This window comes from Lemur catta, chromosome 8 (assembly GCF_020740605.2).
Source record: "Lemur catta isolate mLemCat1 chromosome 8, mLemCat1.pri, whole genome shotgun sequence".
NCBI classification, from domain to species: Eukaryota; Metazoa; Chordata; class Mammalia; order Primates; family Lemuridae; genus Lemur; species Lemur catta.
This window is the reverse complement of record NC_059135.1, coordinates 26,353,216-26,372,861: the sequence shown is the minus strand read 5'-3', so window position 1 is coordinate 26,372,861 and position 19,646 is coordinate 26,353,216. Positions and strand designations below refer to the sequence as shown.

The following is a 19,646-nucleotide window of genomic DNA, read 5'->3' as shown; positions in this document are numbered from 1 at the left end:
TTTCTCACATGATGGTTTTGCATCACCATTATAAGAGGGAGGAGAAGAAACTGGAACATATCAAATGTTTTCAGTGATATGTATGGGTGGAGACATTGTTTCTGAGAAGCTTTGGTCAAACCTTTTTATCACGATCATCGTCACCAAATCAGAGATATAGAAAGGACCTTAGAAGCAATTCAGTCCAGACTTGTCATTTTATGAATGAGAAAACTAAGTTAATTATCAGGGTTAACAACTAGTTAGTGGCAGAGCCAAAAATAAATGCTTTTTTCTGTCATTCCACACTACCTCATTTAAAACTGAGTATTAAGTTCTTCTACTAGTTCTTATAGCACAATAGTAGTTAGAAAGGGCAAAACAATAACCAAGTAATAATTAAGCTTGTTAGCTGATCCATTATCTGTCAATGGTGCTTTTTATAGGATTAGAGAAGAAAGGAAGTGTTATATTACTAGTATTTAGTATTTTTAAAACAATGGCTTCTAAGTCTTGCTTTCTAAGGTATTAACCTTGAAGAATATTATTTAGTGTTTACATTTATCTTTTGTAATATGTCCTTTTGGTGACTTTGTGAGTGCACAGATGTTTGATTTTGTAGTTCAGATGATTAGATATGAGAAATTGTGCTTATCATCTATGATTATGCTCATGTATAATTATGTGTCACCTAGGTATTTTTCTCATTAACAATGGCCTCATCAACAACTTCAGGACTTAATCAAGTTTTAAAATTTTTCAGTAACCGTGAGTTTATTTTGTTTCAGTTCAGAAAAACTCTATATTTTCATTGACAGCGTAAACTACCTGAAATATATTCTTTTATGAAATCATTTATTTTGCATCCTTTTAGACATTTGTCTATGTATCCAAAAATGAACTTAAAATTTTTCTTTTATTTGTATGGAAAACAGTAAAGAGATCTGATTATATGTCTAATATTGAAATATGGAGCTAGATACAAGTATTATAATGTAAATATAATGAGTTTATTTACTATTTACTTCTAATCTTAAATTTTAGTGGAATAATAAATCTCTGCAGAAAGAACTTTGCCCCAAATGATGGCTTTGATGCCACCTTTGAAGTATTAAAGAATACAGGATTTTAGCCCCTCTTGTAACCACATGGATGAAATAATGCACCTTCCTATTTTGGAAACTCTCTAAAAATAAGAAGAGAAAAAAAATACCTACTCAGTTTTAAAAGAGCACAATTTCAGAATGTCTGAAGCTTGACTTGTCTATAAAGGAACTCTACATATAAAATAGAAAATCTTAAGAAAGGGAAAAAATTTATAGTTTGTACCTTTTGGCATAAGTGAACCTAGGTAGTAGGGACCAAGGCTAAATATAATAATAAACCAACAAATAACAGAAATAAACAAGAAAACAAAAACGAAAATATACTGCTAGGTGATTAACAGGATCCACAAACATGTTATAATGAAAGGCAAGTGAGTCAAAGAGTTAGGGAACAAAATTACATTTCTAATATGAGGATCAGCTAGAAGCTTTAAGAGCTCCATCTCCAGGTTTGGTAGGATAAGGAGAAAAATAAGCTATGTTATTATGTGCCCAGCATCATTTCTGGAACAAAAGGTCCAAGGAACTTATTTTCAATGAGATGATAAATCCTTTATACCTGTGAAAAGCAGCTGTAACCTGAACTTTCAAATGTCCCCTGTGAAAATCCACCCACGTGTGAGCAACTCAATTAATTTATTTCAGTTTGAAAACAAGTTGAATCATTTCTTGAAGAGATAACCCTGTTAGGTATAACGTCAAAGAGTCAAGTGGAACTGTACACATAATTGCAGTGTGCCAGAACTGAAAGTAGTGGGAGGGAGAGAGGACAAGGGTAAGGAACACTTTTGAAAAAGGTTTTTTCCCCACTTTCTTTTGTCTGGCTTCAGTGTTAAGAGTTCTTATCAGTTAGGAATGTGGAGATAATTATTTTTGCTCTGTGGAGATTATAGACTATATCTGTTTATCTTGAATACATATTTGAAGTGTCTGTAGAAATGTCTTGTTCCTCTGATTGTGTTTCTAAAACCTACGTGATGGGTTGCCTAATTCTCTTGCTTCTGTGGTGAGAAATTACATCCATAGCAAATACAAAAGCCTTTTAAAATTGTTATATTTATTCATCTTTCATGCAGTTATAATTTTTAAAAATTGACACATTCATTGAACATTACATTTTAAAGAAGAAGGTTTTTTTCTATAATTTAGCATATATGGCTTATATAAAAATTGAAAAAGTAATAGGACTCTCATGTACTGCAGCTCTGACAGCCAGTGCTTAACTGAAGCAAAAAAAAAAAAAAAGAAAGTTTTAAAATAATATATCCTAGTTAGTATAGTATTCTGAAAGCAATGATTTTCTAAGGTCTTAAAAACATGAGACTTTATATTTGGAATATCTTTGCATCCCGATATTTGCCTCCATAATTTGAAAATCTGAGCTGTAGCTTTGGTGACCTGAATTATCATGTATTGTCATATTTGGAAAACATTGCTGCCACCTTATATGTTGGTCTTCTTCCTTCTCCCCTCAGCACTCCCAGTGGACTTTCTCTGTCTTCTGTTATGTACCCCATCCTTTTTTGTTTTTATTAAGAACAACTCAGGTTGTGTTTAAATGATAAAACTAGAATTTCTCACTCATATTGTTTACCCTGTGATAAAATGAAGTAATTATACAGTTGCTCAACAGGGTTAGAGATCCAAGGTTCTCGCTCTTCTTTTGGGAGAACATTTAGCTCACGAGATCAATGAGCCCAATATGAAGCCTTAAAAAATTGTGACTTGGAGCTGTGGTTCTTTGTATTGTTTCACTGTGTCTCACAGCACATAGTCTGTGGAAAAACTGCCCTGTTGAAGCTAACCTGTTTTCATTGCCAAGGTGATTTGAAGCCAGTGCTTTTGACTTATGTAGAAATATGAGACAAAGTGTATATATGTCACACGTTTGTGTGTGCCCAGACAGAGACACACGACGCTAAATGATGTGCCTTCCTACTGTAACATCCAGCTTGGAGAGCTCTACTCATTCCGGGCCTGTTTTTCAGTATATGGAATCTATACACAGAAGTGGTGGTATGTGGTTATTGAGAGTCTCACTCTTTAGTAATCTACCACTTGGGGATCTGAAGCAATTAATACACTTTCTAAAGACCCCAACTTTGTGTCAGTGCATCATTTATAAACAAAAAACTTAGTGTCCAAATACTCTGACAGAATCCCAGACATTGCAGAGTTATCTGAAATATACTTTTCAATAACTTCCCAAGTAAAAGATGCATTTAACTTAAAGATACTCTGTTTTGAATTTCTAAGGATGTTCACAAAACTGAATGGTATACTCTGAATTTTGAAAAGGTCTAGCTCCTTAGGCATATTTTACGGTTTGAGAATGTTGTAAAAAATATACTAATGGTTTATTACTTTTGTAATGAAACTACTGATTCACTGTTACATAATTTAAATTATATTTTCATTTTACCTCACACCTGGTAGGAATTATAACTCAAATTGAATTATATCTGTGTTTAAAACATAGGAGATTATGTTTAAAAGTGGGATGTATGGAGTATGAAGGTAAATTCAAAATTATCCTTAAATATCTTCAGTATGTATATTAATCTTAATTTCAATTCTTAAAGCAACAATTTCAATATTTAACCGACTTTCAAAGCATTTCCTGAGTATATTATTTTGTATGTTAGTGAAATTAGTGTGTAATTTCCTGTGTTAAAAAATCTCCATTTTCCCTCCGCACAGTGAATATGGCCACAAGCAGGCTAATAGGTGCCGTGGCCGGCACCATTCTGGCCCTGGGGGTGATTTTTGGAGGCACAGGGTGGGGAATAGAGTAAGCATCTTTGTGAGTTAAGAGTGTTTCTCTGTGGTGCCTGGTGTGTGAGGTGACGCTTGTACTTGACCCCTCTGTGTTTTGTCCCATTGACCATGTTTCCTGTGGTAGTGCAACTTGTGGCGTGATTTGGATGTGTTTGTGTCTTGTGGTTTTTCTCGTGTCATGTCGAACCTTCTCCTGTCTGGAACAATGTGGGGCATAAAATAATGTTGGGGGTGCTTATGAGAACTTCGCAATTAACGCAACAGTTCCAAAACTTCTACTGCTCCTCCACTTTGTAAAAGTGATTTTAAAATATAGGCTTTTTAAAAAAACCATTTATGGGCAGAAATGCTTTTATGTGAGTGTTTTCATAGGATTTTTATAATAAATTTAATCTTCATCAGTTAAATAAATCTACATACACAACTAGAAATTATCAACAGTTGTAACACCTTTTAAAGTTAATAAGAATGATAGCCGCTAATATTTTCTCCATTTATTTAGAATGATATAGGAGGCTTCAGCATAATTTTTTTTAAAAAAGATATTTAGGATACTGCCTTTATTTTTTCTTATAAAATAGGTTAATACTCAAAATCAAAGTTTACGTAAATATTTGGAAGCAAGGAGCATTAAGAATGAAAAGATATTTAATCTAAACCTGCCTAACCTTAAGCAAATAACTGCAGATTACCTGATGGGTCTGTCTTAAAGGTAGCCAGTGTATAAGAAAATGTATCTTGTGTCAATTACCCTTAAGCTCTCACAGAAATGCAGCCCTCCTGGTGCCTTTGTTTAGGTTTCTCTGTACTTGGACCACACCGTCAGAATAGCTGTCAGGGCCGGGCGCGGTGGCTCACGCCTGTAATCCTAGCACTCTGGGAGGCCGAGGCGGGCGGATTGTTTGAGCTCAGGAGTTCGAGACCAGCCTGAGCAAGAGCGAGACCCCGTCTCTACTAAAAATAGAAAAGAAATTATACAGACAGCTAAAAACATATATATATATATATATATATATATATATATATATATATATATATATAGAAAAAATTAGCCGGGCATGGTGGTGCATGCCTGTAGTCCCAGCTACTCGGGAGGCTGAGGCAGGAGGATCGCTTGAGCCCAGGAGTTTGAGGTTGCTGTGAGCTAGGCTGACGCCATGGCACTCACTCTAGCCCAGGCAACAGAGTGAGACTGTGTCTCAAAAAAAAAAAAAAAGAATAGCTGTCAGTTCTTCACAGGATACTGCTTCGTGAGATTGCTAACCTGTGGACTAAAAGATTACCGTAAGTTTTTCCTCTCTGTCGAATCACAACGAGATTATGTATGAATGACAGAAATGGCCCTTCACACACTGCCTCTTCTCTTTACTGTGGTGGTGGTGGTCACACTTCAGGCTGCTCAGGAATGAATTACTAGTATCTTAAGGAATCACCAGATATCCTTTACTCAGCCAGCCCAAGTCATGGGCATGTTAACGATATCAGACGTATTCATCCTTAGTCCCATTAGTTGGAACAAACAGATGCTCTTCTTACATCCTGGAATTGGGGGACCTGGCACCAAAATAGTACTAAGAGGGGATCAGGTCCATAGGTCACATACTGTGACGAACATGACGTGAACCCTTTCTTCCCTGGATTTAAGGACTTCTGCCAGACTTGGATCTTCCAACTCATGTCCAATCAGTATGGACTGTGAAGCTAGTCAGCACAGAGGAAGCTGGAAATACTAGGAAAGAGATTTTATTTCTCCTTATGGGTTAGAAAATAAAGAATATAACAGAGACATGTTTAGACACAAGAACTTTGTCCTTTGAAATTTCACATTGGGTCTGTTGAGATTATATACAGGAGGAATATTCCTTTTCTGGGGGCAATTCTATACATACATTTAGGTGAAATTCCTCCTTGAAGAACAGCAGTTTTCTAAAAATTATCCCAAATACATGTTTTACATTATTTATTGGCTGTAACGTTGGTGTCTTGAAATGTACTAATTGAAGGGATGAATTTTAATAACCCTTCCGTTGAGTTTTAGAGGTAGGCAAAATCAAAAAGGCCTTTGTGGTAAAACATAGTCATTGTTACCAGCATTCATTGTCACTCATCATTTCCGGTGTTCTTGGTTTGTGTGGCTATTTCTGGTTGTGACAGGTAAGTCTATGTAAGTGTATATATTTTTTTTTCTAAAAATAGATTTATTATTTTTGGTTTCTGAGCTATTTTTATGTGTTAGCGTACTGATTTTTTTTCCTTCAAATTCTAAATTTTGCCATAATTGCTCAAGGAGTAGTTTTTTAAAAATATAATTCATATAGTACACTATAGATTGTTTTAACACTTCCTAGTTTAACTGATAGTGGAATGTTCATTTAGTCACTAAGGGTTCCATGGACAGAGTTTTTGTTTTAATTTTTAAAATTTCTACTCCTTAGTTTATAATTATCAATCAGGAATCATTTCTCATGGATTATGTATAGATTCTAATTCCAGCCTATATTTTCTGACACTAGCAAAGTGCAAATTATATCTAAAGCGTAGAATATGTACATGGTTATATAAATATTTTTGTTTGTAAATATATGTGTTTCAGAATTTGATTCTCTATTGAAATGTGGGAGGAAATACATGTAAATGGAATAAAGTTTCATTAGAGCAGGGATTCGCAAGCCTTCTGGAAAGGGCCAGATGGTAAACAGTTTTGGCTTTTAGGCTGTAGGATGTCTGTCACAACCTCTCCACAATGCTGTCTTAGCATGAAAAAACATCATTGTTTACAGCTAAGCAGTTTACAGCTGCTGAGCCATACAGAATATGTAAATGAGTGAGTATGGCTGTGTTCCAGTAAAATTCTTTTGCAAAAACAAACAGTGGGCCCAGATTTGGCCCGTAGACTGCAGTTTGCTAACCCTTGATTTATAGCAAACATTTTTAGAGTCTAACAAATCTGTTTTCAGATCTTGCCTCCATCACTTATTAACTTCTAGAAGCCTCTGTTTCCTCATCAATTAAACAGGGATAGTCATAGTTCCTACCTCATATGGTTTTTGCGAGCATCGAATGAGATACTATATGTCAAGTGCTCAGAACTATGGCTGGCACATAGTAGTAAGTGCTCGATACACAGTAGATAAACTGCTTTTGTTGCTCTCATTATTATTTTTTTATTATTGGTGTATCTCTAAAGGCAATTGAGATTCATGTTCTACAGAACCTTGGGTGTTAATCCTAAAAGCATGTGACAAGCCCAGAGCTGGCAGAGACCCCCGCATCCTCGAGACTGCAGTGGTCCTGCACCTGCTACCGAGCCCTGGGTGGTCTCTGAGGAAAAACATGTCATGCATACAATTTTAGTGCTGCCCAAAGTGGCATCCATTTATGTACACAGTTGAGGGCACTGATGTGAGCAGAAAAGAGAATTTTTTACGCAGAAATGAATATATACAAGAAACTCGAGGATTTCAGAGAAACTAGCAAAATTGGTCTTATGATTTCTGGAATAGGAATGTATAATTAGGACTAAAAGTATTTTGTTGTTAGGAGGCACTGTACCTGCATATTAGCATCCTGAAGGATGTGATATTTAAAATAATTCTTATACTAAATTTAACATTGCTTAGATTTAACAGTGCTGAAGTAAGGAGAGGAGTTACTATAAAATGATATGGATCGGCTCTTACTCAACAGCTGACAGAAACGCCACCTTGTGTTCTCTTTCTTGCTGTCCTTCAACTCCCTTCTTTTTTTATATTATATATCTCCAAGCTGCAAAATTCTCTTAGCGATAAATAGGAATATAAAGGTTTTTATCAATTGAATCTAAGGAGTCTTTTTTCCATTTCCCCAAAATTATCAAAATGGATTTAATGCTTCCTTTATATCTTGCCTTCAGAACCCCATTTTGGTGTTTAACACTGTAAGAATCATGAAGAAATATATCTTTGAGAGCAAGCCTTCAAAGTCAGATCTTTATTGGTGACCTCCTTCTGACTTCGAAATTTTAACTGTCTCCAAGCGAAGAATAAAAAAGTTAGCATTCAAACAACTTTATGTGCTGCTTGGAAGAGCACTTTAGGAGAATGTTTTTCCTTCTCTTCATGCCTCATTTGTCAGTCAGATTGAGCTCATTCTATGGCAGTCATGTTCTTTATGTGCTTTTACTTGTCTGATTCATGACACTGGGGAGGGGAAGAGAAGAAAGACGTGCAACAGCAGCAAATGGGGCCTATTTGTTTCAAATTTCACTAAAGGTGAATTAATGGAACTTAATTGTCAGAGGTGCAGAAACTGTAGATTTACAGGCTTATAAATCCAAGCAGTCGCTAAGCACAGCATCTAAAAGTACAATTAAGCTAAGTAAATAAGGCGATTTACATACTGAGCCATCTTTTACGCAGGGTATTACTGCCTGAAACCGCTTAACTGCCTTTCCCTTGTGGTAACAAAAGTGGTCGGTTCATATGACTTTCTCCCGTGATCCTTTGTCACAGGTCCTAGTGCCACCAATCTCATAATAGGCTCCATCGCTGGTGCCATCCTGGTAGCAGCTATTGTCCTTGGGGGCACAGGCTGGGGATTTAAGTAAGCAATGCCGCATGTGTTCTTCTCGGTGGCTCTGGCACTTCTCTTTTCTGCTTACATAACCAAGTTTTGAGTTCCTGCTACAAGATGTTAGTCTTTAACAATCAAACTGCAAAAGCAAATCTTTTTCTTCAGAAATGAGTTAGAAAAGAGGAAACATGAACCCTCAAATGTCATCTTTGGGCAAATGGGAAATGTAGAAGGAATTTACATACACTCATTTTTAAGGAGAACGAAGTAGAAGTTCTTCAATAGCAGACATTCCAGCCTATAGGAGCAAGCGTTCCGAGATACCCTTATTTATACATAGTTGGAAATAAATGAATGTAAATTCCCTGTATCAGTTTAAAACTGATTTCTATTCCACTGATATTTTGAAATTTCACCACCTAAGTAACCACATGGTCATTATCTGTTTTTTTCACACATAACATATGTAGCTTTGTGGTTTGAAAAGCTTCATTTTATGAAAACAGATTTTAAAAATATTTGCATTAATTTCCTAATCAGCTGAATTGGTTTCAAATTAGAATTTGAAATCTATGGCCTTGACACTTAATATTTTCTAATTGATGGCTAACTGTGGACATGACTGGTAGGCCCTGCTGTGTCTTCATAGTGGCCTTTTAGTTTGGGTTGAACGTTGATCACTCAACCAAGATTGTTAAATAGACACACCAGACAGTCACAAATAAACTTTAATTATGGTAAAATTTTAAACCTATTTATCCAGTTTGGATGCCTTATACTCCAGAATCATTGGATAGTCACTTTTTATACCTTTGCATGCTATAGTGACTTGAAGATTTAGATTTGTAGGTAAGCCCTCCTGTGCTAAATATTCCCTCTGATAAATTAAGTTTCAACCAGATCTAGAGAAACAAAGTTAAGTGGGAAATAAGACCTTTACCCAAATTCAAAACCCGCTTTGCCTCTATCTGGTTACTCAGTGCAGGAAGCTTTTCTCCTGAACTATCTGAATAATTGCCTTAATTATGAACTTTATTCTATTTTATATTTGGAATATTGGCTTCAATATATTTCAGCCAGCTAAAACATGATTGGAAGTTGATTATAAAAGAAAAACAAACTAACAGATTGTTTAAATAAATTCAGCATTTTCTGCTAATTTGCTGTCATATTTACATTTAATAAGTAAGCCTACGTTTTTTTGAGTGACTTTAACTTTAGAAAGGTATTACCAAATGGTACTTATTTTTAACTTGGATATTTATAAATTTGGACTTATTTAGTGGAATAGTTTTGGCCATCGGTGTGTTTTCAAAAGCACACACATAAAATGAGCAACTCACATTTGAATTTTTTGTCTTGGTATTAACAAGACATTGCTCAGGGAGTGAGTCACTCATGTAGCATCTAATAAAAATATATTTTTGTATGGGCTGGCTTAATTCAAACAAAAACTTTTCTTGGTGTCTCACTACTATAAAAACTCATAGTACGTTATAGTAATGCCATACTCCGTTATTATTTTATAATGCTCCCTTGAATTTTTTCATAAATACGGCTCAAGAAAAATAAATTTGACTCATGCCCAGGCTTATGCTTCCATGGCATTAAGAAATCTCAGTCTAAAGGCCTGGAAAACAGTCTGCTCTGCGTCTTTGCCATCCAGCCATATGCAATGCCAATTTACCATCTCAACTTTTGGAGATAAGAACACACTATTCTGTAGCAGGACCACAAAACAGTGGCCTGGCCTAGCTCACAGCTTGAATTGCATGTTTCTTTGGGGAAAAATGGAAAAGCCTTTATCACTGTGTATATAAGTGGATTAAGCTCTGTTCAGATTATTTATATCTGAGAGAGATGTCTCATCGTCAGAAGAGCAGAAAACAAAAGGTCGGGGATCAGTCGTCACTTAGTGAGTTGAGAAAGAGCCTTTGCTGACTGCCGCCTGGAGGTTACTGGGTAGGGACCTTACTGCTGAGCTAAGTCCCAGCCCCTTCCCATGCCCTGGGACTCTAATAATCACTTTAAGGGAAACCTTTGTAGAAAGGCACACAATAAGGTGAAGTGTTTTATGCACTGAAGCGAAGAAAAAGTGAACACTAAGAATAATTCTAGAACATATAACTTTAGGAGTTTAAATTTGGAGAAGTTGCTACAGGAGGATCTTAGTTCGCTTTAGATTTTAATAGTAGCTATGTGGCTTATATTAAGCTTTAAATAACTACTTCTACCTTGTAGTAAAAGGCTTTCAGTGCCGAATGATGTGACGTTTATTAGGTTTCCCACCACTTGGGCAGTTTTGGAGACTATTAATCTAGAGATAATTTGGAAGTATTATTTGTCAGTTCAACTGGAAAGCTGTTGAGTGTTTCATTGATTTCAATGTAAATTTAAAAAGAGAGATTCCTTTAGAATCAGAAATTGAAAATAGTTTGTAAAAAGGATTGCTCTAAATATCGCTATTGAGAAATCCTCCTGATATCAAATTTTTATTACTAAAAGTTGGTAAAGTAACCTGAAGAATTTGGGGACACATAAACTTTTAGATTAAAGGAAAATATATTAACTACTCAGGCAAAATATTGGTTTTTCCTAAAGTCACATCTCTTTAGATGTAATACTCTGAGTAGTTTAGACATGGAAGAAGTATTGTACCATACATGACCTGCTCAGGTATAAATGAGAAATACAGCTACGCCCTGAGCCTTGACATTGTGTAGCATTCTTTATGATTCTTTACTTAAATCATGTTTTCTCTGAAGCAGGTGGTAAAAAGCATGAATATGTATGCGTGTGCATGTGTGAATATATGCACGTTTGTATGTGTAAAGTGATAATGAAGATTTATCAAAATTATTGTAACCTAAAAATAATACAAATTTAGATTACCAACTTGTTTTTGGTGAAATAGTGGAGTCAGAAACCTTTGGTTAATGTAAACAAGACTTCTGTAACCAAGGTTGTGGAATTCTTGAAAATTAAAAAATATGTTTTATTTGGTGGACTGTTTTTTAACATACTCTGACATATTGGGTAATGCAGTGGGTGTACCTTAGTAACATTGGTTAATCTCATACTCCAGGAGTATGAGGCTACTAAGGGAATGATTTAGCCTGTGGATTTCCAGGTGTTTAGGGTCTTAGGATTTTCTCTGAGAAATCCTGTGAAAAGTGAAGGCACATGGCACACCAATTTGTCCAACTTCTCCCCACGTCTGCATTTATTTCCATTCACCCCATCCTCCTTTTCCTCCCCATCACTGGCACACACAGAATAAAGTTATGAACTGTGGTGCAGAGGATTGCAAACCTCTGTCCTGGTTGATTCATGGGGACTCGTGACACTTACCCAATGTTGAATGATAGCACTGCTTGATCAGACAGGTAGAGCTGTTGGTTTTCCTGGACATTGGAGAAAATCAAGTCCATGAGGAATCATTTTAGTAGGATCTTCCCTAAAGCTTAGGAAAGGTGAAAAGTACATGAAGAGAGAATTTCATATCTCTATTTAAAAATGAACAGGATTGCCCTTGTCACCTTGGATGTGGCTGTTTATTTGACCTTCCCTAAATTTGAATATAGGAATTTAAATGTGGGCAGGGTGGTCATTTACATGCACATTGGTAGGTGATGGTGATAGGAAAAGAGAAATTCCAGATGATGGTAGGAAAAGAACATGAAGGTAACAGTGATAGTTTGTTGACAGTTCAAATCAAAAGGATTCCGGGATGAATATTGAGCTCTTCCAAACAAATTATACTGTCTCGGTCTACGGAACCTGGTTACCACGCCCTCCTATCCCACTACTTGCTCTCTCCATGAGATTCAGTGGCAAAGTGGGTTTCCACCACCACCAATAGTGACCATACTGGCCTGGCATAGCTACTCCTGATACTAATGGTGTTAATTTAATAAACTTGTATAATTATCATATGTGGTTTCTTCTCTCTGAGAAGTTACTTGGGTTACAATTTCATACTGAGCTTGAGTTTGGATCTAAGAGATTCTGTGTGGCCTATGTTCCATTTTGTTGGCCATGCTAAAGAAAAGACTGCTCACGGACTCACATAAATGAAATTTAAAGGACTATATCTAGATTATTACCAGGAAAGTTAACTAAATTGTTTGAGTGTCAAGTTGGATGAAATTTGAAAGGAATGTGGTATTGCTAATTAGAGTTTCTCAAAAGAGTAAATGTCTGGATTTTTTTGCTTTTGATTTTTACAGAATTGGGAAATGGAATCCACTTTAGCTAGTCTGTCCATGAGGAAGATAACCAGACTGCTGCTTGCTTGCATTCCATGACCATGTCCCAGTGCAAAATAAGGAGCCTGATTCCCTTAACGCCTGGGACTCCTAGGTTAGGCACTTCTCATTCCGACCTTAGCAGGTGGCAGTGATGCTAGGCTGGCCAGGAAGATGCAGTGCATTCCCCTGACTTAGCCCCCCAGGGAAGTGAGCTCAGTCTAAGGCGGCCCAGGAGCCTAAGGCTCGGTGAGGCATTCTTAGTGGGCGTGGTGGTGACTCAGCATAGAATGCTAAGAACGTGATAGCACTAGGTAAACATATACCCTTGAAAGAAGATCTAAAGGCTTTCTAGCTCTGAGATGCTTATTGTTACCTGAAGAGTTTTGTTTTAATTTTGTATAGATGTATATTGTGTAATATACATTGTAGGTGAAAGTCCAGATTTTTCAGAAGTAGTAAAAATTGATGAAAACTGTCAATGTAAGGTTTATGGATTCCGTTGGTATTGTACAATGATCCAGAAAAACCTTACAGGTTCTGATGAGAAAGTTAGTTGCCTTCAGAATCCTAGTGAACAGAGCATATTCAGAGACAACGATTGTGGAAGGAAAGCAGCAAAGACCCACCCGCAATAGTTGTACTTTCACATTAAAATTGAACAAAAATTATTTCATACAGAAAATTCAGGGCAAGCTTTTCTCAACATACAGTGCCCCTTAGTGGTTTTACAATTTGTACGCGAGGAGCCCTCGCAGTCCACATGTGCAGGAGCGTCCCTCTCATCGCCAAGCCCCCCTCCCGTGCACTGTAGCTCACCCTCCCCCCGCTGGGACGTCAGCGGACAAGCTAAGGTCCTGGAATCACCTGTTGGTGTGCACAGTCCATTTCCGCGGGAAAGATGGTTCTACAGGGTGGTTCAGCCCTCTGGTCTGACCTGGGAACCCAGTAATCCTGTAGAATATCGTTTCTATAAAAATGCAACCTAAGCTTTAAAAACCAACTTTTAAAAGGAGTACAAGCTTTTGGACACCGGGGGTCGCCTGTGTGCCAGGCTGAAATGGAATTTCGTATCTCTAAAAATGAACCACATTGCTATTATGACCTTGGACATGGCTGTTTACCTGACGTTCCCTGCATTTGAAGGAATTTAGATGTGGGCAGTGTAGTCATTTACAGACGTGGAGCTAGCTTGGTTTGCTCTTTCCTCTGTATTTGGATTAATTGAGGAGACGTTAGTCTAACATTTCTCTTGAGTTCCAGCAATACGTAGCTAACGAGGTTTGGCCCCTGGTGCTTCAGGGCCATTTCACAAGGTCAGGGGCCTCTGTTTCTCAACTCTGACGCACAAGGGCAAGCGTGGCTCCTTAAGCCTCCGCCTTCAGGGGTACGAGCAGGTGCAGATCCTCTTCTCCATGGCAGACGAACTTGGTAGAAGATACATTATGGGAGACATCCCTTTGGTCACACCTCTATTTCCTAGGCAGCATCAGCTGTGCCTGCCCTCAGGAATGTTGCCTTTAAAGAGGGCGAGGTGGGAATGGTGAAGAAAGGGAAATAGCACTGCTACAAATAGTATTTGCACCAGGGGATTACCTGCTGGGCCAATGGACCACACGCATAGGACATTCATGAAGACGTTTTCATGAAAACTTTAAAAAAGAAAAGAGAAGTTTACTTTAAAGAGTTTTATGTTTGATATTTCAAAAGAGAAGGATCAAAGAGGTCATCTTGTGAAAAATAAGAATTTTGCAGGAGGCATTTATACCTATTTTGAGCTTTGATATTGTTTTTATTTTGAATTACTTATGGGGGAGGAGGACTTGATCGTAATCTTTTTGGTACTTCGGGCCTGTAAGGGTATCCAGCTGGCCCCGAGTGAGTGGGCAGGGGAAGGAGGGGTCTGGGGACTCCTTGTCTCCAGTGTTGCATGACGCCCCGGTGGCAGCAGCGTTGCACCCGCCCAGTATGCAGACTAAATGCATGAGCCCCCTGCTTGGTGCCCCACATGAAGCCAGACTATGGGGAGGTTGCAACCAACTTTTGTTGTTGCCTTGTAGTGTCTTGCTGGTTCTTTCTTTTTTCTTTTCAAACCTAGGAACCACTTTTTAGGAGACTGGACACTGTGAACAAGGCATTTGAACTTGCTTATTTTCAACTAAACTCAATGCTGCATTTGCTTAACTAACCCGCGCCTGTGTCCATTCTCCTTTGAGTGTACCGTCTTACTGTGCACTCTGTTTTACAACTTGCTAGATATGGAAAATGCTCGTTCCATGGTGGAGTAAGCGCTCATACACCCAAGGCAGCAAGATAACTGAGGAGAGCAGGGCTTTTTTGCCACCTTGGCAAAGGCCAATCCACTGATCCCAAACTCTAGAGGCCCCGGGAGAGGTAGCCACAAGCCCTTCAGTTTTCCTTACTTCTCCCAACAGCCCCCTTTGTGGAAGAGGCCTCCCCATAATAATTTTCATCCAGTGCATTAGCAATGTCATGTACTTCTGAAATAAGAGACAAATTGGGCCGTGGAGTCTTCCTGTGATTTAAAATGAACAACTTGAACCTTCTTTGGTCTTCACGAAAGGACAGCAGACCTCTAGTTGGGGGTGTTGTGGAGACGTTCGAAAGCGTTAGCTGCTCAATTTCCCTTTCAAGTTATTCTGGAGGCTGCCTCTGTGTAAGTTGATTACTTTGCTCTGGAACTAGCATTATTGTCATTCTCATCACCTTTCTCTCATCATCATCTGATTAATATTGTGGATTTTCCCCCCTCTGCTTGCATCTTCTTTTGACGCACTCTGGAAGAAATGTCAAGAAGAGGCGGTTCGATCCTACCCAGCAAGGCGCCATCTGAACCACAGCGGCACTGGATGAGCACCGCCTTGCACTGCTGGGCTCTGGGTATGACATACTCGCAGCAGTGCTGCCAGAACTGTTAAGCGTGTAAACAAGAACCTTGGGTGGTAATGACTACAGAGCTAAAGTCGGGGTGACAGGGATGGTGTAAAAGAAAGCTATCCCTTTTGGAAATAATTTCAAAGAACCCCTCCCACCACCTGTCAATAAAGGGGAACAAAAGACCATGTTATATAAAAAGAACTGTTTCAGAATCTTTTTTTTTCTGACTAAAGGAAGAAGGAACAACAAAAAAAAATTAAGTGCAATAAAAGAACCATTAAAAAATAGCAAATGATTTATTTTCCCTCAGCCTGCTGGCACTTAATATCTTCTAAATGATTTGGCATGATTTTTTTCTCTTTACCACCAATGACAAACTCCAGTGGCATGAAGATCTAATTTTTGAAAGGGTAAAAACTGCATGGCATATATACAACAACAAGCTAGCAAGCCAATTCTCAGCAAAACCTGAAGTGGAGTCCCTAAGGTGAAGATGACAGATGAACACGCAGAAGCTGCCTGGGCCTCTTCACTTAAATGCCTCCCTACCCCCCATGCCCTAAGCCCCCCGCCCACCCCTTGAGCCCCCACTCCCCCGATCGAGACCAGGCCATGGCGGGTCTCCATGGACCATGCTTCCATTGACTCCTTTTCCCTGTTGTTTTTCTCCTGGACCAAGCATCCTTTGGAAATGGGAGCTGGAATTTGAACACTGATGCTATTGTATATTTCTTTTACCAATGTAAATATGGAAATAAGAGATTTTGACACATCATTTTCACTTGTCTGTATTGAAATATTTTTCCTGTAAAGGTTCTCTGTAAATTTATTTTATCGTTCGCTCCCCATCATTTTTGTTTCTTTTCTCTCTTGCTTTGTCTCTGTCCTTCTTTCTTGTCACATGCTGTACAATGATGACTGGGCTTGCTTAAAAAGACAGACGTAGCCACAGATGCAGGGAGTTTGGGCACGAAATAGGTGCAATTTAAAGTTGGTATGCTTGAAACCAAAAATAGACAAAGGGTCGGGGTGGGGGGGGGACACAAACAACAAAATAACCCATATCAGAATACAAAAATTATGTAAATGCAAGTGTATGTACTGACAAGTCTCTGAAATTTTTTGATGCCATTATAAACGTATGTATATAATGTATGAAAGTAAGACACCCTTTCAAAGTAATCACAAAAGTGCCAAGCTCATGATTTTAATTTTCGGTTTTGTCAGTTTTCTTTCCCTGTCTTTAATGTGAAAGGAGGATAAACTTAAAGCCTTAAATAAAAAAAAAATAATTTTTAAATGTTGAAAGCTTGGGAAAAAAATTAAGCTTTCCATTTTATTTGTATCTGTTAGTGTCAATATTTCATTCATGCTTCATCTTCCTGCCTCAAAATATATATGGTAGAACCCCATTGTAAAAGTGGTACTGGGGACAGAAGCAGAAATCACCTTTTTTAGAGCATTGTTATAATAGGCTTTTATTCTGTGTGTTGTGTTTGCAAAAATGTCCAATCTTTGAGCATTGGGTTGTGCTGGATTATAATTGGATTCTACTATATACAGTGTCACTGTCTTCTTTTTCCTCCAGGCAGATTTGCAGATGTAATCTGAGGTTTCCAAGTCCCTCTGAGCTTCCTTCACTTTCACTGATTTCTTTTTTCTATTTATGGTCAAGATAGCTTCTGTTCAAGTGTTATGTAAATAAGTTAATAAAGAAATTTGGTCCCAGCCTTGTTTTGAATGTACAGACTCGTACATGATCACTTTAGTGAGCATCCGTTTAGAGACAAACTTTGCTAAAAGCCCCCAAAGAGCCTCTACTTATCTAATGTCCTCTTTTTAGGAACAGGACGTGGAATTGTACTATTCACTTCTTCATGACACCGAAGCTGTTGCTAGATTTAGCTCTCAGTCCCTTTTCAAAAAGATAGTGACAAAAGTCTTAAAACTTTTTCTTTGATGTTGGAAAGAATTATTTCCTAAAAATACACTGCTTAAAACAGTGACTTTCCCCCCAAGGTATTTTTAATTGTGCAAATATCACAATCATACAGCAGAAACCTTAATTTCTATATGCTATTATAATAGACTATCACCTAACATCTTATTCCTATTGTTGCTTTCTGAGTAATAGGTGCTACACAGGTAGGCAGACGTTCCCTAGGACTAGCTGTATGTTTATTTTGTAATAACAGGGCTTTCTACAAGATCTCTCAGCCTTACTCCTGGCTTCACAAGACACAGGTTGCATCCCTCTGCTCAGTGGCAATGGCGCTTTCAGCTTGGAGGAAACTCAGATTACTTGGTATCTCTTCCTGTTGCCGCATTGCTTAGTGTCTCCCTGTTGCTGGGTCCTACTCACTCGCAGATACTAAACTGCTGCTAAGTACACCATACATGTTTCACCACGATTCTAGAGGAGCCATGGTGACAACAGAAACACAACCATGGTGGTCACAAAAGAAGTTAAATCTCTATTGTTAATTGTTAACTTTTGAGCATTTCATAAACAACATTGTAAATGTGCGATGTTATGTTTCAAATCAGACCACAGTGGTCCCCAAATATTATGTACATATGGCAAATGTCAGTGTAACTTTTTGTTACACTGGCAGTTTCATAGGTAATCAAACCTATGCTCCAATGTTAAATTATTTGTGTGTATATGTAAAATACACAAGCTTTAAGCTATGTGTGTATGAATGTGAAAGGTAATGCAACCATATTAGTTGTAAACAATGGATTATAATTATCTTTGGTGGTATAGGTCATGTAGTTTCAAACTCTTTGCCGTATTTTCTCTTGTACCTGCCATTCATTTGCTAATTTTTGTGGCGTGGGTATTCCTTTTTATTAATTTGAGCTCAAAGCACAAGTATCACTGTTCAACATTACCCAACAAATGTTAGTGTTAAATGATGACCAAGTTCCCATTTCACCTGCTGTACTTTTGCTGCATTAATTAATGACACCTGGGTGAGGAGACATGCGCTAACTTCATTGCTCACCTGAGATAGTGCATGTGCCCATTGAATTAGAGCTACTCCTACTAGATAACTGAGTAGTACACATAGGTGCATGTTACAAAACATGAATCACATAGAGCTGTGGAGTTTTACCAAGTGGTGTGTTTTGTTTTTGTTTTTTACTATGCAAAGATGGGAAATGCACACTTTTCAAAGACTACTGTCTAAAGAACTTTATGGACAATACTTGAACCCTTTCTTTAAAGTCATCCCATCATGTTTTATAGTCATTGTTGCTTCCGTAGTTAATTTTCATTTTTAAGTGCTTTGTAATTTTTTAAGTGCACAATCTAAAATTTTGTTTGAAGTTAATAAATTCATTCATATCTTGTTGGCTGCCTATGAATGGAGATTCAGTAGTCATTGTATGCATCTTTCAGTCAAGTGTGTATTAAAACTTTTGTTAATGTAGAATTCTGTAGCTTTCTGCTTTGATCATTTCTCTTAAATCCTTTTTGTGTTTTCACTTGTACTATTGATTAAATGGCCATGCACCTGATATCATCAGAGTTTTAGCATTGGTCTCAGAAGCTCACTGAAAATTTAAACAGTCAATGGTGCAAAATAAAATCTCTGATTAACGATAAGTATACTTCTGGTTAGGATTCAGTTTTATTGGATTCATTGGAAATTCTTTGCTTCTTATAGATCAGAAAAAAATAAACCCACCTTAGGATCATATCACTATCAATTTTTTTCTTTATTGTCTCTTTTCTGAGTTTAAAGAGCAAATAAATGGCTAGTAATGACATCCACACTTTTGATCTGGTACCAAATTTATAATCAAACAACAAAGAAAGTAGGAGAAAATCCGGTCATACAAACTGTGTTATCAGAAACACTCTACGGAAGGTATTTCACATGAAATTGGTCACCGCATTATATCCCTTCTTCATGAACGTCTTCAATATGTCCCCTCTCGTCCCCACTGCCATGCCTTGGTTTGGCCTTAACAGCCACATGCTACTGCGCTGACACACATAGGTGCTAATCTGACCACGTCATTACCCTGACGAAAGTCTTGCAGGTCTTTTCATTTCCTGTAGGATAAAGCCCAAACT

At 37.6% G+C, this 19,646-nt stretch overlaps 1 protein-coding gene across 1 annotated transcript in view; it reads left to right on the top strand.

Annotated features, from left to right (window-relative positions):
• Positions 1 to 16,410, top strand: part of ADAM23 (ADAM metallopeptidase domain 23) — a 61,823-nt gene extending 45,413 nt beyond the window's left edge. The window contains exons 20-21 of the mRNA XM_045560257.1: positions 8,354 to 8,444; positions 15,467 to 16,410. Coding sequence (XP_045416213.1) covers positions 8,354 to 8,444; positions 15,467 to 15,515 — 140 coding nt within the window. The 3' untranslated portion in view covers positions 15,516 to 16,410. The remainder of the gene's footprint in view (positions 1 to 8,353; positions 8,445 to 15,466) is intronic.
• The last annotated feature ends 3,236 nt before the right edge of the window (positions 16,411 to 19,646 follow it).